The 17,477-nt window shown below is 45.0% G+C and overlaps 1 protein-coding gene across 4 annotated transcripts; it reads left to right on the plus strand.

Annotated features, from left to right (window-relative positions):
• The first annotated feature begins 142 nt into the window (after positions 1–142).
• On the plus strand, positions 143–16,262 carry TRA2B (transformer 2 beta homolog (Drosophila)). Of its 4 annotated transcripts, none has more exons than XM_017839097.1 (10): positions 167–277; positions 6,140–6,417; positions 6,683–6,816; positions 10,047–10,209; positions 10,470–10,658; positions 11,482–11,597; positions 12,364–12,447; positions 14,787–14,849; positions 15,290–15,363; positions 15,867–16,262. In XM_017839097.1, exons 4-10 carry the CDS (start codon positions 10,177–10,179, stop codon positions 15,875–15,877), a joined length of 570 nt encoding a protein of 189 aa, XP_017694586.1. In that variant the 5' UTR covers positions 167–277; positions 6,140–6,417; positions 6,683–6,816; positions 10,047–10,176; the 3' UTR covers positions 15,878–16,262. The 4 variants fall into 4 exon arrangements, with proteins under 4 accessions (XP_017694584.1, XP_017694586.1, XP_017694587.1 ...); XM_017839098.1 differs by having other exon boundaries at positions 169–277; positions 6,628–6,816; XM_017839095.1 differs by lacking the exon at positions 6,140–6,417 and having other exon boundaries at positions 143–277.
• The last annotated feature ends 1,215 nt before the right edge of the window (positions 16,263–17,477 follow it).

The following is a 17,477-nucleotide window of genomic DNA, read 5'->3' on the forward strand; positions in this document are numbered from 1 at the left end:
GGGGGGCGCGGCCTGCCAGTTACGGGGGGGGTGTGGCCAAAGCTCAGGGGCGTGGTCTTCTCACGAGGGGGCGCGGTCTCGTTACGTGCGGGGGGCGTGTCCTGTGTGCCGTCGGGCGCGCGCGCGGCCCCGCGTGCGCGTCACTTCCCGTGCGGGCGGAGTTGTGGCCGCGGACGGTCCGGTCCGGTCGGGGCGGCGGCGGCGGGAGCGGGAGTGGGAACGCGAGCGGCGGGACGGGACGATGAGCGACAGCGGGGAGCAGAACTACGGCGAGCGGGTAATACGCGGAGCCCGAGCGCGTTGCGCGGCCGGGCCCCATCCCTTCCCTTTTAACCCCTTTCCTCCGGGCGGCATGGCCGCCCCCGCGTCCCCCCCTCCCCGTGTCCCCCGTATCCCGCTGGCGGGCGGGCGAGGCGGCGGCGGCGGTGCTGGGGGGGCCGCTCCCCGCGCGCCCCGCGTGAGGCGCCCGGCGCCATCTTGGGCCGGGACCGCGCGCCCGGGAGGGACAAAATGGCGGCCCCGGGCCCTGAGGGGCCCCTCGCCTTCCGTCCCGCCCCGAGCAGCGGCAGTCCTGCGCTCCTCTCTCCGGAGTCGCCTTCCAGCCCGCTCTTGGAGCTACCTTCTGAGTTATCTACCTTTTGCTGCCTGTCGCCTGTAACTACAGCTCTGCTCCTGCCTCACATCCGGGTGGCTCGGGCTCTTATTTAAACGTAATAGTCGAAGGCAACCCCCTCGCTTTGTGAAACCTACAGCAGATATTCTTTCAAACCTCACAGTTACTCTTAAGATCTCACTGTCTGGATGGGTTTTGTACTAATACCGAAGTAGACGAGTTGCTAAGCCTCACGTTTGTGATGCACGTTTGCAGTACGGATGACCTCTTTAACAGTTAGTTGTTTTTTATTTAGTGGATCAGCCTTGTTTTCCTTTGAATTGGGGTCAGTGCTTTGTTTTGGGGATTTTTTCAGCATAATTGTAACTTCTTAACTCGCTGCAGCATCGGAGGGAGCTGTGGAGGTGATGAGTTAAATTCTAAACTGGAGGCGACAAAAAATATTAAAGAATGTAGTAATCCTGAGCACTTAGGATTCCTTAGAATATGGCTTTTTCATACTAATTCACTATAATAAGGTGTGATACAGGAGTGTTTCTACTTCAAGGCAGGTGAGGTTGGAAAAATTTGGTCTCCAGGAAGTTAAAAATGGGAATGAATGGTGAAAGACAGGGATTGGGGAACAGAGTTGTGCTACCCCCAGTGTTCTCCTTCCTTGATGTGTTCGTGTCACTGGTGTGTTTTTAGCGAGAGAGGAGTATTTGCTCAAGGTGGGTATTTGGGTGTCAGGGTTTTTTAAAGTTGCTTTTTTAATTGTTGTGCAAGTCGGACTGGAAGCCAGTTTAATCTTAAAAAAAGTTTGCCAGGATAACCTGCATTGTGTTTTTGGTCAGAACGAGTGGAAATGTTAAAACTTCTGTAGCAAAGTCTTTGTGAAACATCATCGTGCAGGGTTTTGGGGCAGGAACTGCTGTCTTGCTGCTTTTCTATATTTTTATTTAAAACAAAAATACATAAACCCTGTGCAGGCAGTTTTTGCCGAGGCTTAAAATGAGTTTTGTGTGAACTTTTGTGATTTTTTTAAATAGATGAATTGTATGCAGTGGACATGTTTGTAAAGCTAAAACCAAGGAGCTCCAGGCCTACTGTTCCAGACTGGAGCAGGGATTGGCTTTCCTAATGCTATTGCCACTGTTATTTAGGAATTTTTTTTGCATATTTGAGGCTTTTATTTTACTGAGTCAGTGGCTTTTCTACTTTTCCAAGCTGAAGCCTCTGCAGAGTAGAGTCAGTGTTTGAGTAAATAATCTGGGATGGGACTTTACAAGTGTCTGTAAAGCTGTTTCAGGCCAGGAATTGTGCTCCTGAAAATGTGTTCCTGCTCTCTCCCTTGCAGTAGTATTCCTGCAGTCAGTCAGATCTGGGGATTCAATCAGCTGGATCTTTTTTTGTCCCATTTCCAGCTGCATTGGTTTGCAGGCCTGACTGGATTGAGTCCTCGTGGGGATGAAGGAGAAATTCCAGGTGCCTTTGCCACTAAGGAGATGTGGTATTTCAGCAGCAACACAAACTTAAATTGGCTTCTATGTCAGTTTTAAAAAGAAAAACATGAAAGAAGGAAAAAAAACCCCACTTGAAGTCTCTTTTACAGCTTATGCTCCATAGTGGGAAACTTTTTGACTGAAGAAAGTAAATTATTAAATGCCACCAATACTTCAGATTCTGGAATGTGCTTCAAATACTGTCACTGTGCTGCAATGCCAGGGTTTTCCAAGTTTGTTTTGTTTTCATTGAAATTGTTCTCACAGAGTTTCATGGGATTCAGGCTTGGAGGGGTTGGGAAAAGTCAAGTTAAATGGAAACATAGAGTCTCATCTTAAGAATTAGTTAATTCTGATAGTGATGGGTTGATTTGTGATCAGAAACTTCAGTAGGAGTCAGGGCTTTATTTGTGTGTATTTTTTTTTTGTCAGAGTGACTTGCATGGTGTAAATGCTCGATTTACAGATAACTTAAAAGGTATTTAAATCATATATTTTAAAAAACGGTGGCTTTTATTACTTGATCTGACCTCTTGGGGGGCTGGTTCAGTACCCAAAGCTGTCAGAAAATTATTTGGGGTTTGCTGCTGGGTTAATTCCCTGCCAGCCTGGGGCACTGAAGGAGCCCCCGGGGTCAGCACAGGTGGTGGGAGGAAGCTCTACCCTGATTTTGCAAAACACATTCTTGTCTTTTTTTGCGGAGTTTGGAAACTTGTGGAAAGGGATGGTTCTGCTTTTCCCTCCAGGCTCCCCCCAGCAGAGGTCTGAGCTGGTGATTGTGTCCCTCAGGGGGAAGAGAGGCAAAAGCTGTTGTTTTTTTGTTGGCTCAGTTGCTAAATTCCATAGTGGAGAGGTTGAGGAATGTGAAGTCAGCACAGACACACCTTGGAGAAATGGGCTGCAGATCTGATGTGACTGACATGTGAGGCTGCAGCTTTCTCTAGGAAAGTGGAAATACATGTTTATAGGAATCTTTGATTATAAAAGCCCTAATACTTTTATTTCTCTATCTTATATTATTGACTGAAATCTGTACCTTGCATCCCTGTGAGGAAAAACTGGATCTGAGAAGTGCAAAGAACTCACGGCCATCACAGGCCTTCCAGCTGCTTCTGCCCATGGAAACCTTTCCTACCTCCTGCCCCCCAAATTATCCTGCTGTGTGACATTCCCTGCTCCTGGAGCACTGTAGCATTCTTTATGAATGTCCTTAGAGCTGCTCAAAATACCATCCCTGCAGTATCACACTTTGGTTTTAATGTGCCTAAAGTTTGGAAAGAATCACTTGGAAACCACAAACCTGGACTTCAGGGCTTCCACCTGAATTCCAGTAATGCCTGAGGAAGGGGAAGAACTGTTGGTAAAGATCAAGGGATTTGGTGGGATTTTAAATTCACACTGGACAGACTTGAGGTTAGAAAAAAAAAAAAAAAGATCATTTAGTAGTGGCACCAGTCTCAATCTGCTGACCAGCAGTGCTGGAATATAGACAGGATAAAGAAGGATCTTTCTTCCCTCTTTCAGATGGCATCACAGGAGACAATGTGGCATTTTTAAATAACTTAAAATTCACAGAGGGAAAGAGCAAAAAGTAGGAAAAGAAAATATGAAGGACATCAAAACCAGATAAGAGAAACTCCAATTTCAGTGAGCCGTGGGAGTGACTGGTGTGAACCCTCAGGGGTAATGGGGTGTAAACTCAGTTTGGAATGCTGCACACTCCTGGTTCATGGAATTTTGGGTAGGGAGGATTTCCTGGGGTTTGGAGGTGGGAAGGGTGACGACTTGGGAAATTTTGGGGGGTTTTACTGGTCCTAGTGATGTCCGGAGCAGGTAAGGTGCAACGAATTCCTTCGAGGCTGGAATAAAGCAGTGGCATAATCCTGTAAAATGTGGTGGATTGGGGATAATCTAGAAACCAAATGTGGATGTTTAAAAACTGGGAAATGCTGTGAAGTCCAAAGGAGCTGGATGAAAATAAGCCAGCAGTTCAGTTTTCTGATTTGAGAGATAGTTGTCCTAAGGATTTTTCTTCCCAAGTTTCTGCTGCCCTGTCCAGATCCCACATCAATGTTAACATAATACAGCAAATAATGCCTGAAAAACCTACCAAATAAATGAAGATTCACCAATTCTCTCCTGATTCTTCAAAGCTTTTGACTTCTAAAAGTTCTGCAAAGGGTTTGGGGTGTATTTGTGGGCAAACTGCTCCCTGCTTCCCTCTCATCCTGCATTTCTCCTGTCCTTTCCAGCCTCAGTGCCCCTGTATTTGGACATGGCTCCTTCTGTCTTGCCCAGATTACCTTTTGTGAATTGAAGTATTTTTCCTCACAGGAAGAACTGCTTAGTTTTGGGTTTTAACCCTTCTTGAATCTTGCTTTGTCTAACTTTTTAGGAGTTATGGCTTCTTGTGGCTAAATTAATACATTAACTCAGAACTCATCTCTCTGGAATGTTTCCTTTTCAAGGTAGTAATGAATTTAGGTTAAATCTGCAAATTGTAACTTTAATTACTTCTCAGTGTTTGCCTTGCCCTTTGCAGGTCAGTATATGGGGCAGCTGTAGTTTAGAACAAAACCTTAAAAATTTCAACAAAGAGTATGGCCTTGACAACTTTGGGTAATTTCTGTTGCTCTTGGAATTAATTGAAAATCTACTTTATCCTCTAAGTCACTCCCCCCCCTCCCCCCATATTGTATGGTTGGGAATTGTAAAGAGCTAAAATTTGGGTTAAGTTGTATGGAAGTGGTTTAAGCCTGATTAATTTTGAGTTAGCAAATGAATTTTTGAATGCTCAGTCCAGGATTCCTGTTAAATTAGTGCTCAAGTTTGAGATGTTGCACAGCTAAAACAAGGGATTTTTAACAAAAATCTGATACTGTGGTGTCATTAATGATCGTTCTTCATCACAATTTACTCTAAATGTAGATTTATTTTTTAGGAAGAAGTAGAATTTTTGCTAAATTTTAAATTTTCTCCAATACCTTGAAATTAAGAATACCTCCTAGTGTGCTCAAGTGCTCAAGGCATGTGACTGAAGCTAAGCATTACACTGATCTAAAGATAAAAATATATAAGTTGAAACTGCTAATTAGGTTATCTCAGTTCCAAAGAAGATTACCAGTAGATAACAGAGCAGGTGGGGTGTGGTTCCAGAGCACTGTTGGGAGTGTGGGGCGTTTTTGGGTGGTGGAAAACGCTGATTCCCATGGAAGCACAAAGCCCGGGTGTGTGACCCCCCGGGTGTGTAACCCTCGGGTGTGTAACCCTCGGGTGTGTAACCCCGGGTGTGTGACCCCGGGTGTGTGACCCCCCCGGGTGTGTAACCTCGGGTGTGTGACCCCCCGGGTGTGTGACCCTCGGGTGTGTGACCTCTGGGTGTGTGACCCCCCGGTGTGTAACCCTCGGGTGTGTGACCCCCCGGGTGTGTAACCCTCGGGTGTGTGACCCCCAGGTGTGTAACCCCAGGTGTGTAACCCCAGGTGTGTAACCCCAGGTGTGTAACCTCGGGTGTGTAACCCCAGCTGTGTGACCCCCGGGTGTGTAACCCCACTGTGCAGGCAGCTGGAGGTGTGTGTGCTCACAAACCTTCACCTCAGCTGCAGGATGGCCCCAAGTTCAGGCAGTTGTAGCTCACTGAAGGCCCAACCACGCTGTGCTTTCTGCATTCCAAAGCACGGCGGGCAGTGGCCGCAGCAGGACCTTCCTGCACTCACTTCTTGTGCAGTTTGTCTCAGTATGTGGCTGATAGTGCAAACTGTTTTGAGTTTCCTGGTGCTACAATTCCTTAGGAGGTACTCAGCTGATCCAGTTGCACTTGCTATATTAAATACAGGCATAAATAGCAAATTCAGTTGCTTAGTGTTAAGTTAAACTGAGTTGACTGAACCTGTTGATAAAATCGTAGGGCTTTGGTAGATTCAATCCTTAAACTGCATTTATAGTAAAAGTCCACAGCACATTTTTTTTTTCTAGTTTCAGTTTTGGCACTAGATTTTATCCTGGAGTTCTTAAATATTCTTCATCCTGTTCTTTTTCTATTAAGGTTAATGTTGAAGAAGGAAAATGCGGAAGTCGCCATTTGACAAGTTTTATAAATGAGAATTATTTGAAGCTCAGGAATAAGTGAAGCTGAAATTTGAAAAAAAAGAAAGTGAATGCATGCTAATTATCAGACCAGAAGTCCCACTTGTAGAATATTGAGCAATTTGTGTGAAGTGGGGAAGATGAAAGAAGTCAGAATTTGAAACGGAAGAATGAAGAAAAGGAATAAAAATGAAGTTAAGATAAGAAGTAATCTGGAATCTGAAAGCACTACGCTAAGTAATTACTAGTCTGTTTATGTGTCCCTGTATATTTTGCTAAACATGCATGCATTATCTGTTTAATAGCAAAAGTACATGCAGGGTAAAGAAGTGTCTACCAGGGAAAAAAAAAAAAAAAACCTCCTTAACAATCTAGGCAGTGCTAATCCAACTGCCCGGACACGTAGCAATGAATATTTCCATTGATTTCACTGGAGCTTGTTTGCAGCCCGTAGGTAAACGAGGAATTGTGTCCAAATTAGGCTTTCAATATCTGCGTGCAGGAATCCCGCTCTGCTTCCAGAAGCGGAAGTGCTCATGGGTCTGGCAAGTCGGGGAGACACACCCCTGCAAGATCTCGCTCTAAGGAGGATTCCAGGCGCTCCAGGTCAAAATCTAGATCCAGGTCTGAATCCAGGTGAGTTGGCTTCTTTTACCTCTTCCTCCTCTTCACAACTCAGGTGGTTATGTCCGAGGTGACGTCCAACTCAGCCGGTTCTGCTCCCACAGTTACCAGGGGTCTGTGGCCGTGGAATGCAGAGGGGCATCAGTGGTCTCAGGATTGGTATTTTTGCAGCTTTTTCCAAGAGTCAGCTACACAGGAGGTAGTCAGCTCTGTAGGTTTGTATCCCTTCTGACCCACTTTGGAAGTGCCTCTTGGAACATTGTGTTGTTTCTGAGCAGGGAATGGTAGGAATTTTTAGAATTGCCCAGTTTAGGTCACATTACGTTTTCTCATGGTGTTCCTGGAGTGGGCAATGAAAAGCAGTTGCAGAGATAACAGTCTGACCTTTTAAATACTTTAATTTAACTTGAAAATTAACAGGCTAGGGAGCTTTAACTATTAGGCAGCTTTCCAAGCTCCTGAAGAGAGTTGCAGAGAAAGTAACCTGCTCATTGTATTTGTTACGTGGCAGCACAAACACACCCTGTGAATGTGCCTTTTGCACTGTATCACCTCTCCTTACACTCACCAGGGTGCAGAGTTCCTCCTAAAAGAGCTGATGGTTGAGTGCTGACTGCAGGAATTAAGGTGTTGATGGTTTTTTTACTCATTCGTAGGCATTCAGGTTAAATAAAGTGGGGTTTAGCAGAGGGGGTTCCACTTGAGCTGTTCACAACTTACTTTTTTTTATGTGAACAAGCAGGGAATTGCCAAAGCCTGGGGGAAGGATGGTGACACTGGGAGATTTTGTGCTATTAGCAATCACAAATACTGTGTTAGATCTTGCAAGATCAAAGTGAAAGGCTTTTGTGAGAAGAAAAATGGCTGGGAGGTTTTGACAGCAGAAGAACGAGGTTTATTGTCCAATTCAGGCACAGTCACAAACGTGAAATCATGCACTTGGCAGTCCCTGGAGTGCAGGAACAAATGTGTCAAATTAAATTAATAAACACTTGGTGGAGTAGCACCGTTGGAGAGGATGGAATTGGAGGGACCTCTGGAAGTGCCAGCAGTGAGAGAGGGATAGGGCAGGTCAGGAAGGGTCTAGTCCCAGATCCTGCCCAAGGCAGAGTCAGCTCTGGGCTCAGACTGTGCTCTCAGGCCTTTGTCCAGCTGGGGTTTGAAAACCTTCAGGGGGTGGAGGCTGCAAAACACGCCTGGGGAACCTTCTGATTTTAAAATGAAGTCAGGATTCCACCCAGCATGTCCTTCTGCCCCTTAATCCATGACCCCAGGGATTCCATACCCAGTTTCCCATTTACAGAATAACCATCATTCTGAGTAAGAGTGCAATCACAAATTGTATAAAATTCTGGAGAAGCAAATACAAGATCTAGAATTCACAAGAGACCTGGCAAATCATTTACTTTTACAAGAAATCAGTCTTTAATACCCTGGCAACTGACTTTATAATTTCTGATGACCAAAAGTAGCAGTTTATGACTACTATGGCTTCCTGAGCATTTAACAGCTGTCTTGAAGATGCCTATGGCTGGAAATACTGGAATTGTAGAGCAGGGTTAGTGTTCTTTAGCAGGTTTGGGTGGAATTGTGTCAAGGCACATATTTAGAAACATTGTATTTTAGTCTCTCTTCAGTGCTGTCACACCTTGGGATGTGGTCAGGGGCACATCATTTAAATCTGGCTCTCCCCAGAGAAATAACCCTGTGAGAACTTTCATATTTCTTGGTAGTTTCTGTTGCAAATGTATTTTTGAGTTACCAGCTTGGTAAATTAAACTTTGATTTGGGAACCAACCTGTGTCCTGGTGTTTTTATCAGTTGGGGTGTGGATCTATCTGATTTAAAAATCTGCTTTTATTGAAGTGTGCAGCTTGTTATCTTTGGCTGGACCATTGTGGTACCTGGAATATCAACTCTATGTTTGCCTTAATTATTTTTTTTCCTATATCTGGCTGAAACGTGGCTGTGTGCATGTGTGCAACTTCTTTTATTATTATTACTATTTCAGTCTTTTTTTTTTTTTTACTGTCTTCCTAGCTTTTGGGATTTTTCTTTTTTTTTTTTTTTTGTAAACTTTCTGTTGCCAAAAATAATATTTTTGTTCTAAATACATAGTTAGAAGTGCTGTAATGGGATATGCTGCAGTAATTTCTCCTGGGCATGGATATATATTTCAAGTTGAGCTTATGTGGCTCACTGCTGGTGAGGTTGGAGGTGTTTTTTCAGGAGATCTGTCCTGCAGTTTGGCTCTCTGGTGACAAGTGGGGAGAAATCCTGGCTGTGAAGAAGCTGTTAAATGCTCAGGAGTAGAAACCAGTTCAGGTTCAGAGCTTCATTCGTGCCAGTGTGGTGGTGCTGTGGAACTGGAGGAAGGACATCTAAGACACAAGAGCCTAAAAATCAACAATTTATGACTTAGATCCATTGACTGTTAAACTGTTAACTGCACTTCTTAGCCTTGCAGGGGTTTTTCTTGGGAGTGGTGTGGAATGCAGGTTATTCAGTGCAGCCATCACAGGCCAAGGGCAGGCAGAGTATCCCAGTGGAAGTGCATGCCCAGCTTTTCCCCTAGGATTGGCTGTTTTGGGAGGGCTGAGAGTCTGGGAAAAGGAATGGAAGTGTTCCAGAACCTCATGTCCACAAAACTTATGCTGTCAGAAAACATTCCCCGGGGGGGGGAAAAAATCAGTGAGCAGTTGCACCTTTGTCTAAAGACACTTGGAGTGGGAACGTGTCAACACTGATGAACAACTAGTGTTAAATAACTGCTGAAATACCAGCAGGTAAAGGAGCTACTGCAGCTTAATTCCTGCAGATTGTGTTGAGCTCTGTTTCAGGGCTGTTTGCCAGACTTTAAAGGTGTATTTATTTTTCAGTGCCCCCTCTGCAGTGGTGCAAGCTTAATGTTAAACCATACCCCTGTTCCCTTTATCTGATAAGTTTTAAAAGACAGCCACCCCACCTGTTTTTAACTAAACTCTGAATATTCTAAGCAATACTGTGTCAAACCAAGAGAGCCTTGTTAAAGGAAGTTAAAAGCTGAGTAAAATCAAGGAGAGGCTCCTGCAGGAATCTTAACAGTGAATATTTAACAGTCCTTGTGAGTAGTGACTAAATCGATTATAAGTGAAGCGTGTGGGGCTGCAGGACTTTGGAAAATGAGCTGTTTGTGACTCTGATGTATTTTTGGAGGGTTAAAACCCCCAAACCAAGCCAACACTGTCCCTTTGTCCCCTCAGATCTAGATCGAGGAGGAGTTCCCGCAGACACTACACGCGGTCCCGCTCCCGGTCCCGCTCCCACAGGAGGTCCAGGAGCAGGTCGTACAGTCGGGACTATCGGCGCCGGCACAGCCACAGCCACTCCCCCATGTCGACTCGGAGGCGTCACATTGGAAACAGGGTACGTGTGCTCAGGAGTGACTGCCAGTGCTGGGCACAGCCTGCAGTCCCCCAGCCTGCTGGTTTGTGCTGTACCCCGAGAACACAAAGGGTTTCTGTGAAAGGAGGCTTGTGTTCCTCTGGCTTTGATGCGACGGTGTCTCCATTAGCCCAGCCCAGATCTCAGCCCCATCTTTGTTTTATCTTCAAACCCTGACAGTCACAGCCTGCACTGCAAATACAACCTGTTTCATTCTGATCTCTGTCTGTCCCTCCCTTTAGGCAAATCCTGACCCGAACTGTTGTCTCGGGGTGTTTGGGCTGAGCCTCTACACCACAGAAAGGGATCTGAGAGAAGTGTTCTCCAAGTACGGGCCCATTGCCGATGTTTCCATCGTGTACGATCAGCAGTCCCGGCGGTCCAGGGGATTCGCCTTCGTGTACTTCGAGAACGTGGAGGATGCCAAGGAAGTAGGTTGGGGGCTGGGGAATGTTTGTGGGCTCTCACTCGCACAGGTGTTTATTCTGTCACCTGGGCAAGCTCAGGGCCTGAAAAATGCTTGGCATCTCAGAATCATGGAATTTGGGCTTGTGAGTGCTACGGAATGAACAGGGAATTCTGTACTCACCCAGTGTAGAATCCTACACCGGTGCCAGCCTTGCAGAGCTGTGTGCTTATGGGCTGGAACCAGGCTTATATTCTGCATAAATCCCACTCCTGAAACTCTCCAGTGTCTTCTGTTCCACATCTGGCATGAAGGCTTCCACGTGGATGCTTTGGATGTGGGTCCTGCTACTTGGCAGAAAAAAACCCAAACCACAATTGTTTTGAGTTCTTCAATTCAGATTTACTTATGGCTCTGATATCATTATATTCATGGTTATGGTTATTTTTTGGGGTGTATTGGAGGAGAGAAAACACTTAAAAACATAACAGTGCTCTTTGTTAACTGCTGAATTATTTGCTACTTCTTGTATACTGGAGTAGTTGCATCTCCCTACATCAGCATGTTCAAAGGTTCCTCTTAATCTTATTAAGAGGCACTGCAACACTTGTTAAATTATGTTCCTTTCAGGCTTTTAATGGCTTATAAATTACATTTTCAGTGGTTATTGATGTTTAAGTCTAGATGGTCTTAAGGCTTATGTTCAGTGTTATACAGAAAGTGTGAGTCAGACCTGGCTCCAAACTGAGTCTTTTTAGGACTCACTTTAACACTTAGAGCAATGGTTAGAAATCTGTGTTGGTACCAAAGTTCATGCCCACAGCTGATGGTATTTTATCATTCCTTAGGCAAAGGAACGTGCCAATGGAATGGAGCTGGACGGAAGAAGGATCCGGGTAGACTTCTCCATAACAAAAAGACCTCACACACCTACCCCTGGAATCTACATGGGAAGACCCACTTAGTAAGTGACCTGTTTGGGGATTTTTTTTTTTTGCAAACCAGGATTAATTGCCTTGTGTTTTATAGGAATTGTTCTGTTTCCCCTTTAAGACACCTGGTTCTGAGTGGTTTTTTTTGGTTTATCAGCCTTTTGCCTCAGCCGTCACTACTGCATCTCTTTCCATCTCTTTAGATTCAAAAAGTCTACAGTACATGTTTTTTTTTTAATTTCTAAATTATTTTAAGCTTTGTAAGCTCAGGTTTTCAAGAGTGAATGAGCAAATGCTGGTGGAGCAGCTGTGTGGCTCCATTAATATTTGGGATTAGCAGTTCGCCCTGTCCACACAGTACACTTTTGACTTCCAGTTTCCAAGAGTGTAAATTGTTTTCCCAAGTCATTCCCCAGTTGATTTCCCGAGACTTTCAGCTCACTGGTGGTTATGCTGATGTAGTGTTGAGACTGCAGGTTATTTTTGTAATCAGAAAGTTCATTCAAAAGGAGTTTGCTCAGAGTTCAGAGTGAATGAAGAGCAGTCACAGAATGGAATTCCTCCTGTGCCTGTGATACCAAAAGGTTAAGAGGTTGCAGGCCAGAGAGGAAAGGACCTGGCTGAAAGTTCAAGCGTTTAAAAAGCAATTGTTTAAGTAGTTCTGTTCCTACCTACATTGGTCTTTTCAGTTGTGAGGGTGGGAGGTAATAACCCAGTTTAAATAATATGAACTTAGCTGACTGCAAACCATGTGAACGTTTAATATCTGATAAAATACAACCCTCTCTCCCTCCTCAGTGGCAGCTCCCGACGACGAGATTACTATGACAGAGGGTACGACCGAGGGTACGACGACAGGGACTATTACAGCAGGTCATACAGGTGAGGGGCTCTGGGGGATTTCACTGCTTTTGAAGCTTCTGCTTTCTCAGCTACCTGCACAGGCATCAGGCAGTTCATCCTACGTAAGTATGACAGAAGAGTTTTGCACTCACTGTCATTCTGGAACCTTCCTGTGAAATCGTCACCAAAATGACAAATCACGTCGGTCACACTGAGAAATACTTGGTGGTGTTTAACTCGTGCCGTGATTTAGTCCAAAATGTCTTCTGAGTCTGCATTAAGTGTGTTTTCTGTACTCTGATTTTAGAAGAATCTTTGGTTGGTTCATCTGTTAGCACTGAGATGGTGCAGATCTGATATTTGAGTTGGGGTTACAGTGCCAGCTTAGATATTGAGCACAGTGTAGTACACAAAAAGAAATTGCAGTGCTCCCCACTATCTCCCACTGATAATTACGGTACCTCAAATGTTGCCAAAAATAAGGAGTTGGGGATTGTAACAGACCTGTTCTCTACTGGACATTTGCATTTAAAAAGCTTTTTTAACATACCTCTTCAGGTTGGATATGTGTGTAAACAAGTTTGGGGTGTAATTGGTGCTAGTGATGGAGAAGTTTGTCCTCTGCATTTTCCAGAATGTTCCCTGTGGAATCCTCACAATTTCTGGGACGCTCTTAAGCTGGACACAAATTCAGGAGTTTATTTTTTCTGCCTGCAATCAGCAAGCATTCCTGTAATGGCAGAATTGTGTAGTAGTGCTTCCCAGTGGTTTGCAAAGCTTTAATGCCTCTGCAATAGGTGGATTTAGGATTGTTCCCTGATGGCAGCCATGTATTCATGGAAATAGCTGGATTCTTTGCCACCATTGGTGTGTAGCTTTCAGATGTGGTAGAAGGCTCTTGGATCAATCATCTAGTTTGTTTTGGAGCACGAGGTGCAGGAGCTTGCTTGGGATAGTTAAAACTTCACGTCACTTAATGTGCTAAAAGTAATTAACCAAAGTACTGGAGCAGCTCACGAGGGTCTTGGGGCACAGGAAGGATGTACAGCATAGTCTGGTGCTACACAGGCTGTTAAATGGTGCTTCCAGCTTGCTTCTCCCACTTCCCTTGGTTTTGTATGGCATTCTGATGTAAATATCAGAATAAAGACACCTAAGGACAGCAAAAGATGTGGCTCTGCAGTGGTTGGTGAGAGTTTTGCACCATCTGTCTTGCACTTCTTCCGAGCTCAGATTTCCTCATTGTCTCAGGAAGGGTCAGTCGGGGTGTGCTGGTTGTCCTTGAGATCTGTTGCTTGTGTGCTCTTCACATGTAATTTATTCCTTGGTTAGATGTGGCAGGAGCCCAGATGTTCAGTGCTGAAGGGGTTCCTTTTCATTCCTGACCAGTGGTCAGGTGTTTGTGAGGTGTCACCAGAAGCCGTCACCGGGTCAGGAGCTGCAGCCCGGGACAGTGACCTGCTCTGTGGAAGGTGTCCCTGCCCATGGCAGGGAGTGGAACAAAGTGGCCTTTAAGGTCCCTTCCAGCCCAAACCATTCCATGATTCCAGGAATATGGAGCCACAAACGCCTCATGTGTGGCTGCTTTAAAAATATCAGGATCTGCTACTCTCTCGTCCTGGTTGTGTGAGGGAGAGAGAAATGTTGGGGTGTCGTGAGTGTTTCCCTGAGGAAGGGAGGCTTGGAATTGTTGAAGATGCAGTGAAGCATAGCACACCCCACCCTAAAAATTCAATTAGTAACAATTCCTTTGCCTTCCCTGCCCTCTGTGAAAATAAAGCCTTAAGGGAAATACAGTGTCAGATGGGAATTGTCCTGTTAAAACTTTAACTTCTCCTCATTTCCATGGGAGGCTTAATTTTGCCTGGAAAAGTGTCTGTAAGCTAAAGACTAACCTTAAAACCAGTCACCAAACCACAACTGGAGAAGACTTTAAACTTGATTTAGTCTCCTTCTGGTAATGCTTTGCTGATCTAAGTCTGAGGAGGTACCAGTCCAACCACTTAATATTAAATGCAATAATAAGTTGTTTCTGTTCTATACAAGGAGAAATTGTACCTCAGCTCTTGTTTAAATGTGACTGAAGTGTGAAAATATTGGAGTGGGGTTTTTTTTCCTGCCTCCACCTTGGAATCAACATTTGTCCTCAGGGTAGTGAGTTTATCTTGCAACTTTAAAACAAATTATTAACTCAAAGGGCCTGCCTTAAATGGGTAAAAATGAACATAGTGAAGTAATTCAGCGTCACCCGGTGTAGGAACCAATGTTTTCTTGTCTTGACATCATTTTCTTACCCTTGATGATGTTTTTTGCTTGTACAATGAACTTCTTGTTTATTTTTTAAATTCTTAAAAGTCGTTCTGCTTTTGTTTTCACAGAGGAGGAGGCGGCGGTGGAGGAGGAGGCTGGAGAGCTGTTCAGGACAGGGATCAGTTTTACAGGTATTTACTGGATTAGTGGAACTGGGCAAGGAAACACAAAACTTGGGAGTGCCTGGATTGGAGGGGTTTGGGGTGGGTTTGCTGTAGCAGCGACTGCAAGTCAAATAAATCTTCATCTTGGACAAATAATTCAGATTAAAAGCTAAGGTGGATTTATTTGTCTTGCCCTTCTTGTTTAGGATGCTCCTGACTTGAAACTAAAGTGACATGTGGGCAAATTGTGAATGAAAGAGGTTGCATTTGTTGTAAGAGTCAAAAATAATATTAGACCTGGTATTAGAAAATTCACATCTTCACTGTGTTACCCACTGGAAATGTTGATCAACTCTTCCTGTGCTCATTAGTTTTCCCAAGTGCATTCCCAAGCCCAGGGTGGGGTTAGAGGTATCCACATAAAGCTGGGTTTAACAAAGGGATTGTTTGTGTCCCCCCTGTCCCAGGAGGAGGTCACCGTCCCCATACTACAGCCGAGGGGGCTACAGATCCCGGTCCAGATCCCGATCCTACTCACCTCGTAAGTACTCATGGAATCCTGCAGTGGGTTGGGTTGGAAGGGACCCTAAAGCTCATCTTGTTCCCCTTGCCATGGGCAGGGACACCTTCCATAGACTCCAAACCCTGTCCAAACTGGCCTGGCCTAATCTCAGAGTTCACATCTCAAAAGCAAATTTCCCCTTTCCCTGAAGGTCTTTCGAGCTTTTGTGTCCATAAGGATTGACTTCAGCGTGGTTTCTTTATTGAACCACAGTTCCTTTGGAAGGAACTGAGCAACAGGCAACCTTGAGCACAGAGCAGATATTTAGTTTGGAGAAAATAAACGAGATAACAGTACTTGTTTTGAAGATGAGGTCCTGTTCCTTCCTCCAGAACTCTCTTAAAGCAGGAGTTTGGTTACCTCCAGGACATGAGGCTCTGGAATTTGATGCAGGTTTGAAGGGGGGCAGTGAGCTTTAGTTCCAAATCTCTCAATCCTTGAAGTCTGACAGTGTGTTTCACTGTGTTTGTTTTCTCTTCCAGGTCGCTATTAAAGCATGACACGGAATTTCTAGCTACAGCCTTTGAGTTGAAATTGCAAGTTTGTGGACAATATTTTTTTATTGTCTCATCTGTTTAACCAAGTGACAGTGCCTAGTGAATTAGGTGACTTTGACACCTTTTATGAGGACGACTTCTGTGGTGTTCAGTGCTGTTTCATCCTGCGTATTTGTGTAGTTGGTGCTTTGTTTTCACTTGTGTTTTGAAAGGAGTATGTTTTGCATGTATTTTTTTAGTCTCCATTTTGACTCCTGAAGGGTTTCTATTGTAAAGAGAAAAACTGTGCAGTTAGTTTTTTCTACTGATTCCAAGTTACTCCCAAGATCCAAACCTGTGTAAAATGCTTTCCGAAAGTGACAAATAAAACAAAAACAGGTTTGTTTTTTTCTTTTCCTACTTATTTTTGCCAAGAAAACAAAATCCTTCAGGTAATCCCAGGGCAGGTGCTGTCCATTCCTTTCAGGATCAGCCAGTCCTTTGGTGTCCCACAAAAAAACCTGTACTTAAAGTGCTTCTCAAGTCCATTTCTCACTTCTAAAATCAACCCTGAATCCCTCACTTGGGAATCTGTGCAGTTGGATCTGTGAGCTAATTACTTTTTAATCTTGCGTTGGAGGAGCTTTCCACACTGGTTCATCGTGAGAATGTGGGGTTATTGTCTAGAAATAACGCTATAGTCATTTCTGGACTCAAAAATGATGCTCCCTGTGGATGTAGGGTGGAAAATCCTTTTCCTGTTTGCTCTCACGAGGAGTTTGATAAATCAGATGGAGCAGGGGACTGAAGGAATAGGCCCTGCCTGCTGCAGCTGGATGGAGAGGAGGTGACCAACAACAGCACACCAGGTGTCAGGGATTTACAAATTATCCAGGTATTTGTAAAAACTTCTCTGTCTTTACTTGTCCTGAGTGGACAATGGGATCAGGGCAGTGATTATTTTTAACTGTCTGAGCAATAACGGCCCATCCAGGACTGAGTTGTCGCTCCTGTTGACACATTCCTTGGAGTGTGTCACATGGTTCCTGTGCTGAGAGTGTCCCAAATCCGGGTGCCAGATCCCTGCTCGATGTGAGCATTGCAGGCTATGGTGCTCTGTGGATCATGGAATCATTTAGGTTGGAAAAGCTCTCTAAGACCATCGAGTCCAGCCATCCCCAGCACTGCCAAGGCCACACTGACCCGTGTCCCTAAGTGCCACATGGCTTAAATCCCTCCAGGGATGGGGACTCCACCACTGCCCTGGGCAGCTGTGCCAATACTTGACAGCCCTCTCCAGGAAGAAATTCCTCCTGATGTCCAACCTGACCTTCCCCTGGCACAGCCTGAGGCTGTTTCCCCTTGTCCTGTCCCTTGTTCCCTGGGAGCAGAGCCCGACCCCCCCCAGCTCCCCCTTCCTGCCAGGGAGTTGGGGAGAATGAGAAGGGTCCCCCCTGAGCCTCCTTTTCTCCAGGCTGAGCCCCCCCAGCTCCCTCAGCCCCTCCTGCTGTTCCAGCCCCTTCTCTGGGCACGCTCCAGCCCCTCAGTGTCCTTGTCACAAAGGCCAGGGAAGGCTTGGATCTGGATGCAGACAAACCAGAAGAACTCGTGGTCGTG

Source organism: Lepidothrix coronata, unplaced genomic scaffold (assembly GCF_001604755.1).
Source record: "Lepidothrix coronata isolate B3197 unplaced genomic scaffold, Lepidothrix_coronata-1.0 Scaffold374, whole genome shotgun sequence".
Classification (NCBI taxonomy): domain Eukaryota; kingdom Metazoa; phylum Chordata; class Aves; order Passeriformes; family Pipridae; genus Lepidothrix; species Lepidothrix coronata.

What these genes read in the sequence shown, in the direction of transcription:
- TRA2B (XM_017839095.1), top strand. Translation starts at nt 242, where the DNA reads ATGAGCGACAGCGGGGAGCAGAACTACGGCGAGCGG. An exon ending in AGCAGAACTACGGCGAGCGG is followed by an intron (nt 278 to 6,682) that starts GTAATACGCGGA and finishes ATCTGCGTGCAG; the next exon opens with GAATCCCGCTCTGCTTCCAG. An exon ending in GACAGGGATCAGTTTTACAG is followed by an intron (nt 14,850 to 15,289) that starts GTATTTACTGGA and finishes CCCCTGTCCCAG; the next exon opens with GAGGAGGTCACCGTCCCCAT.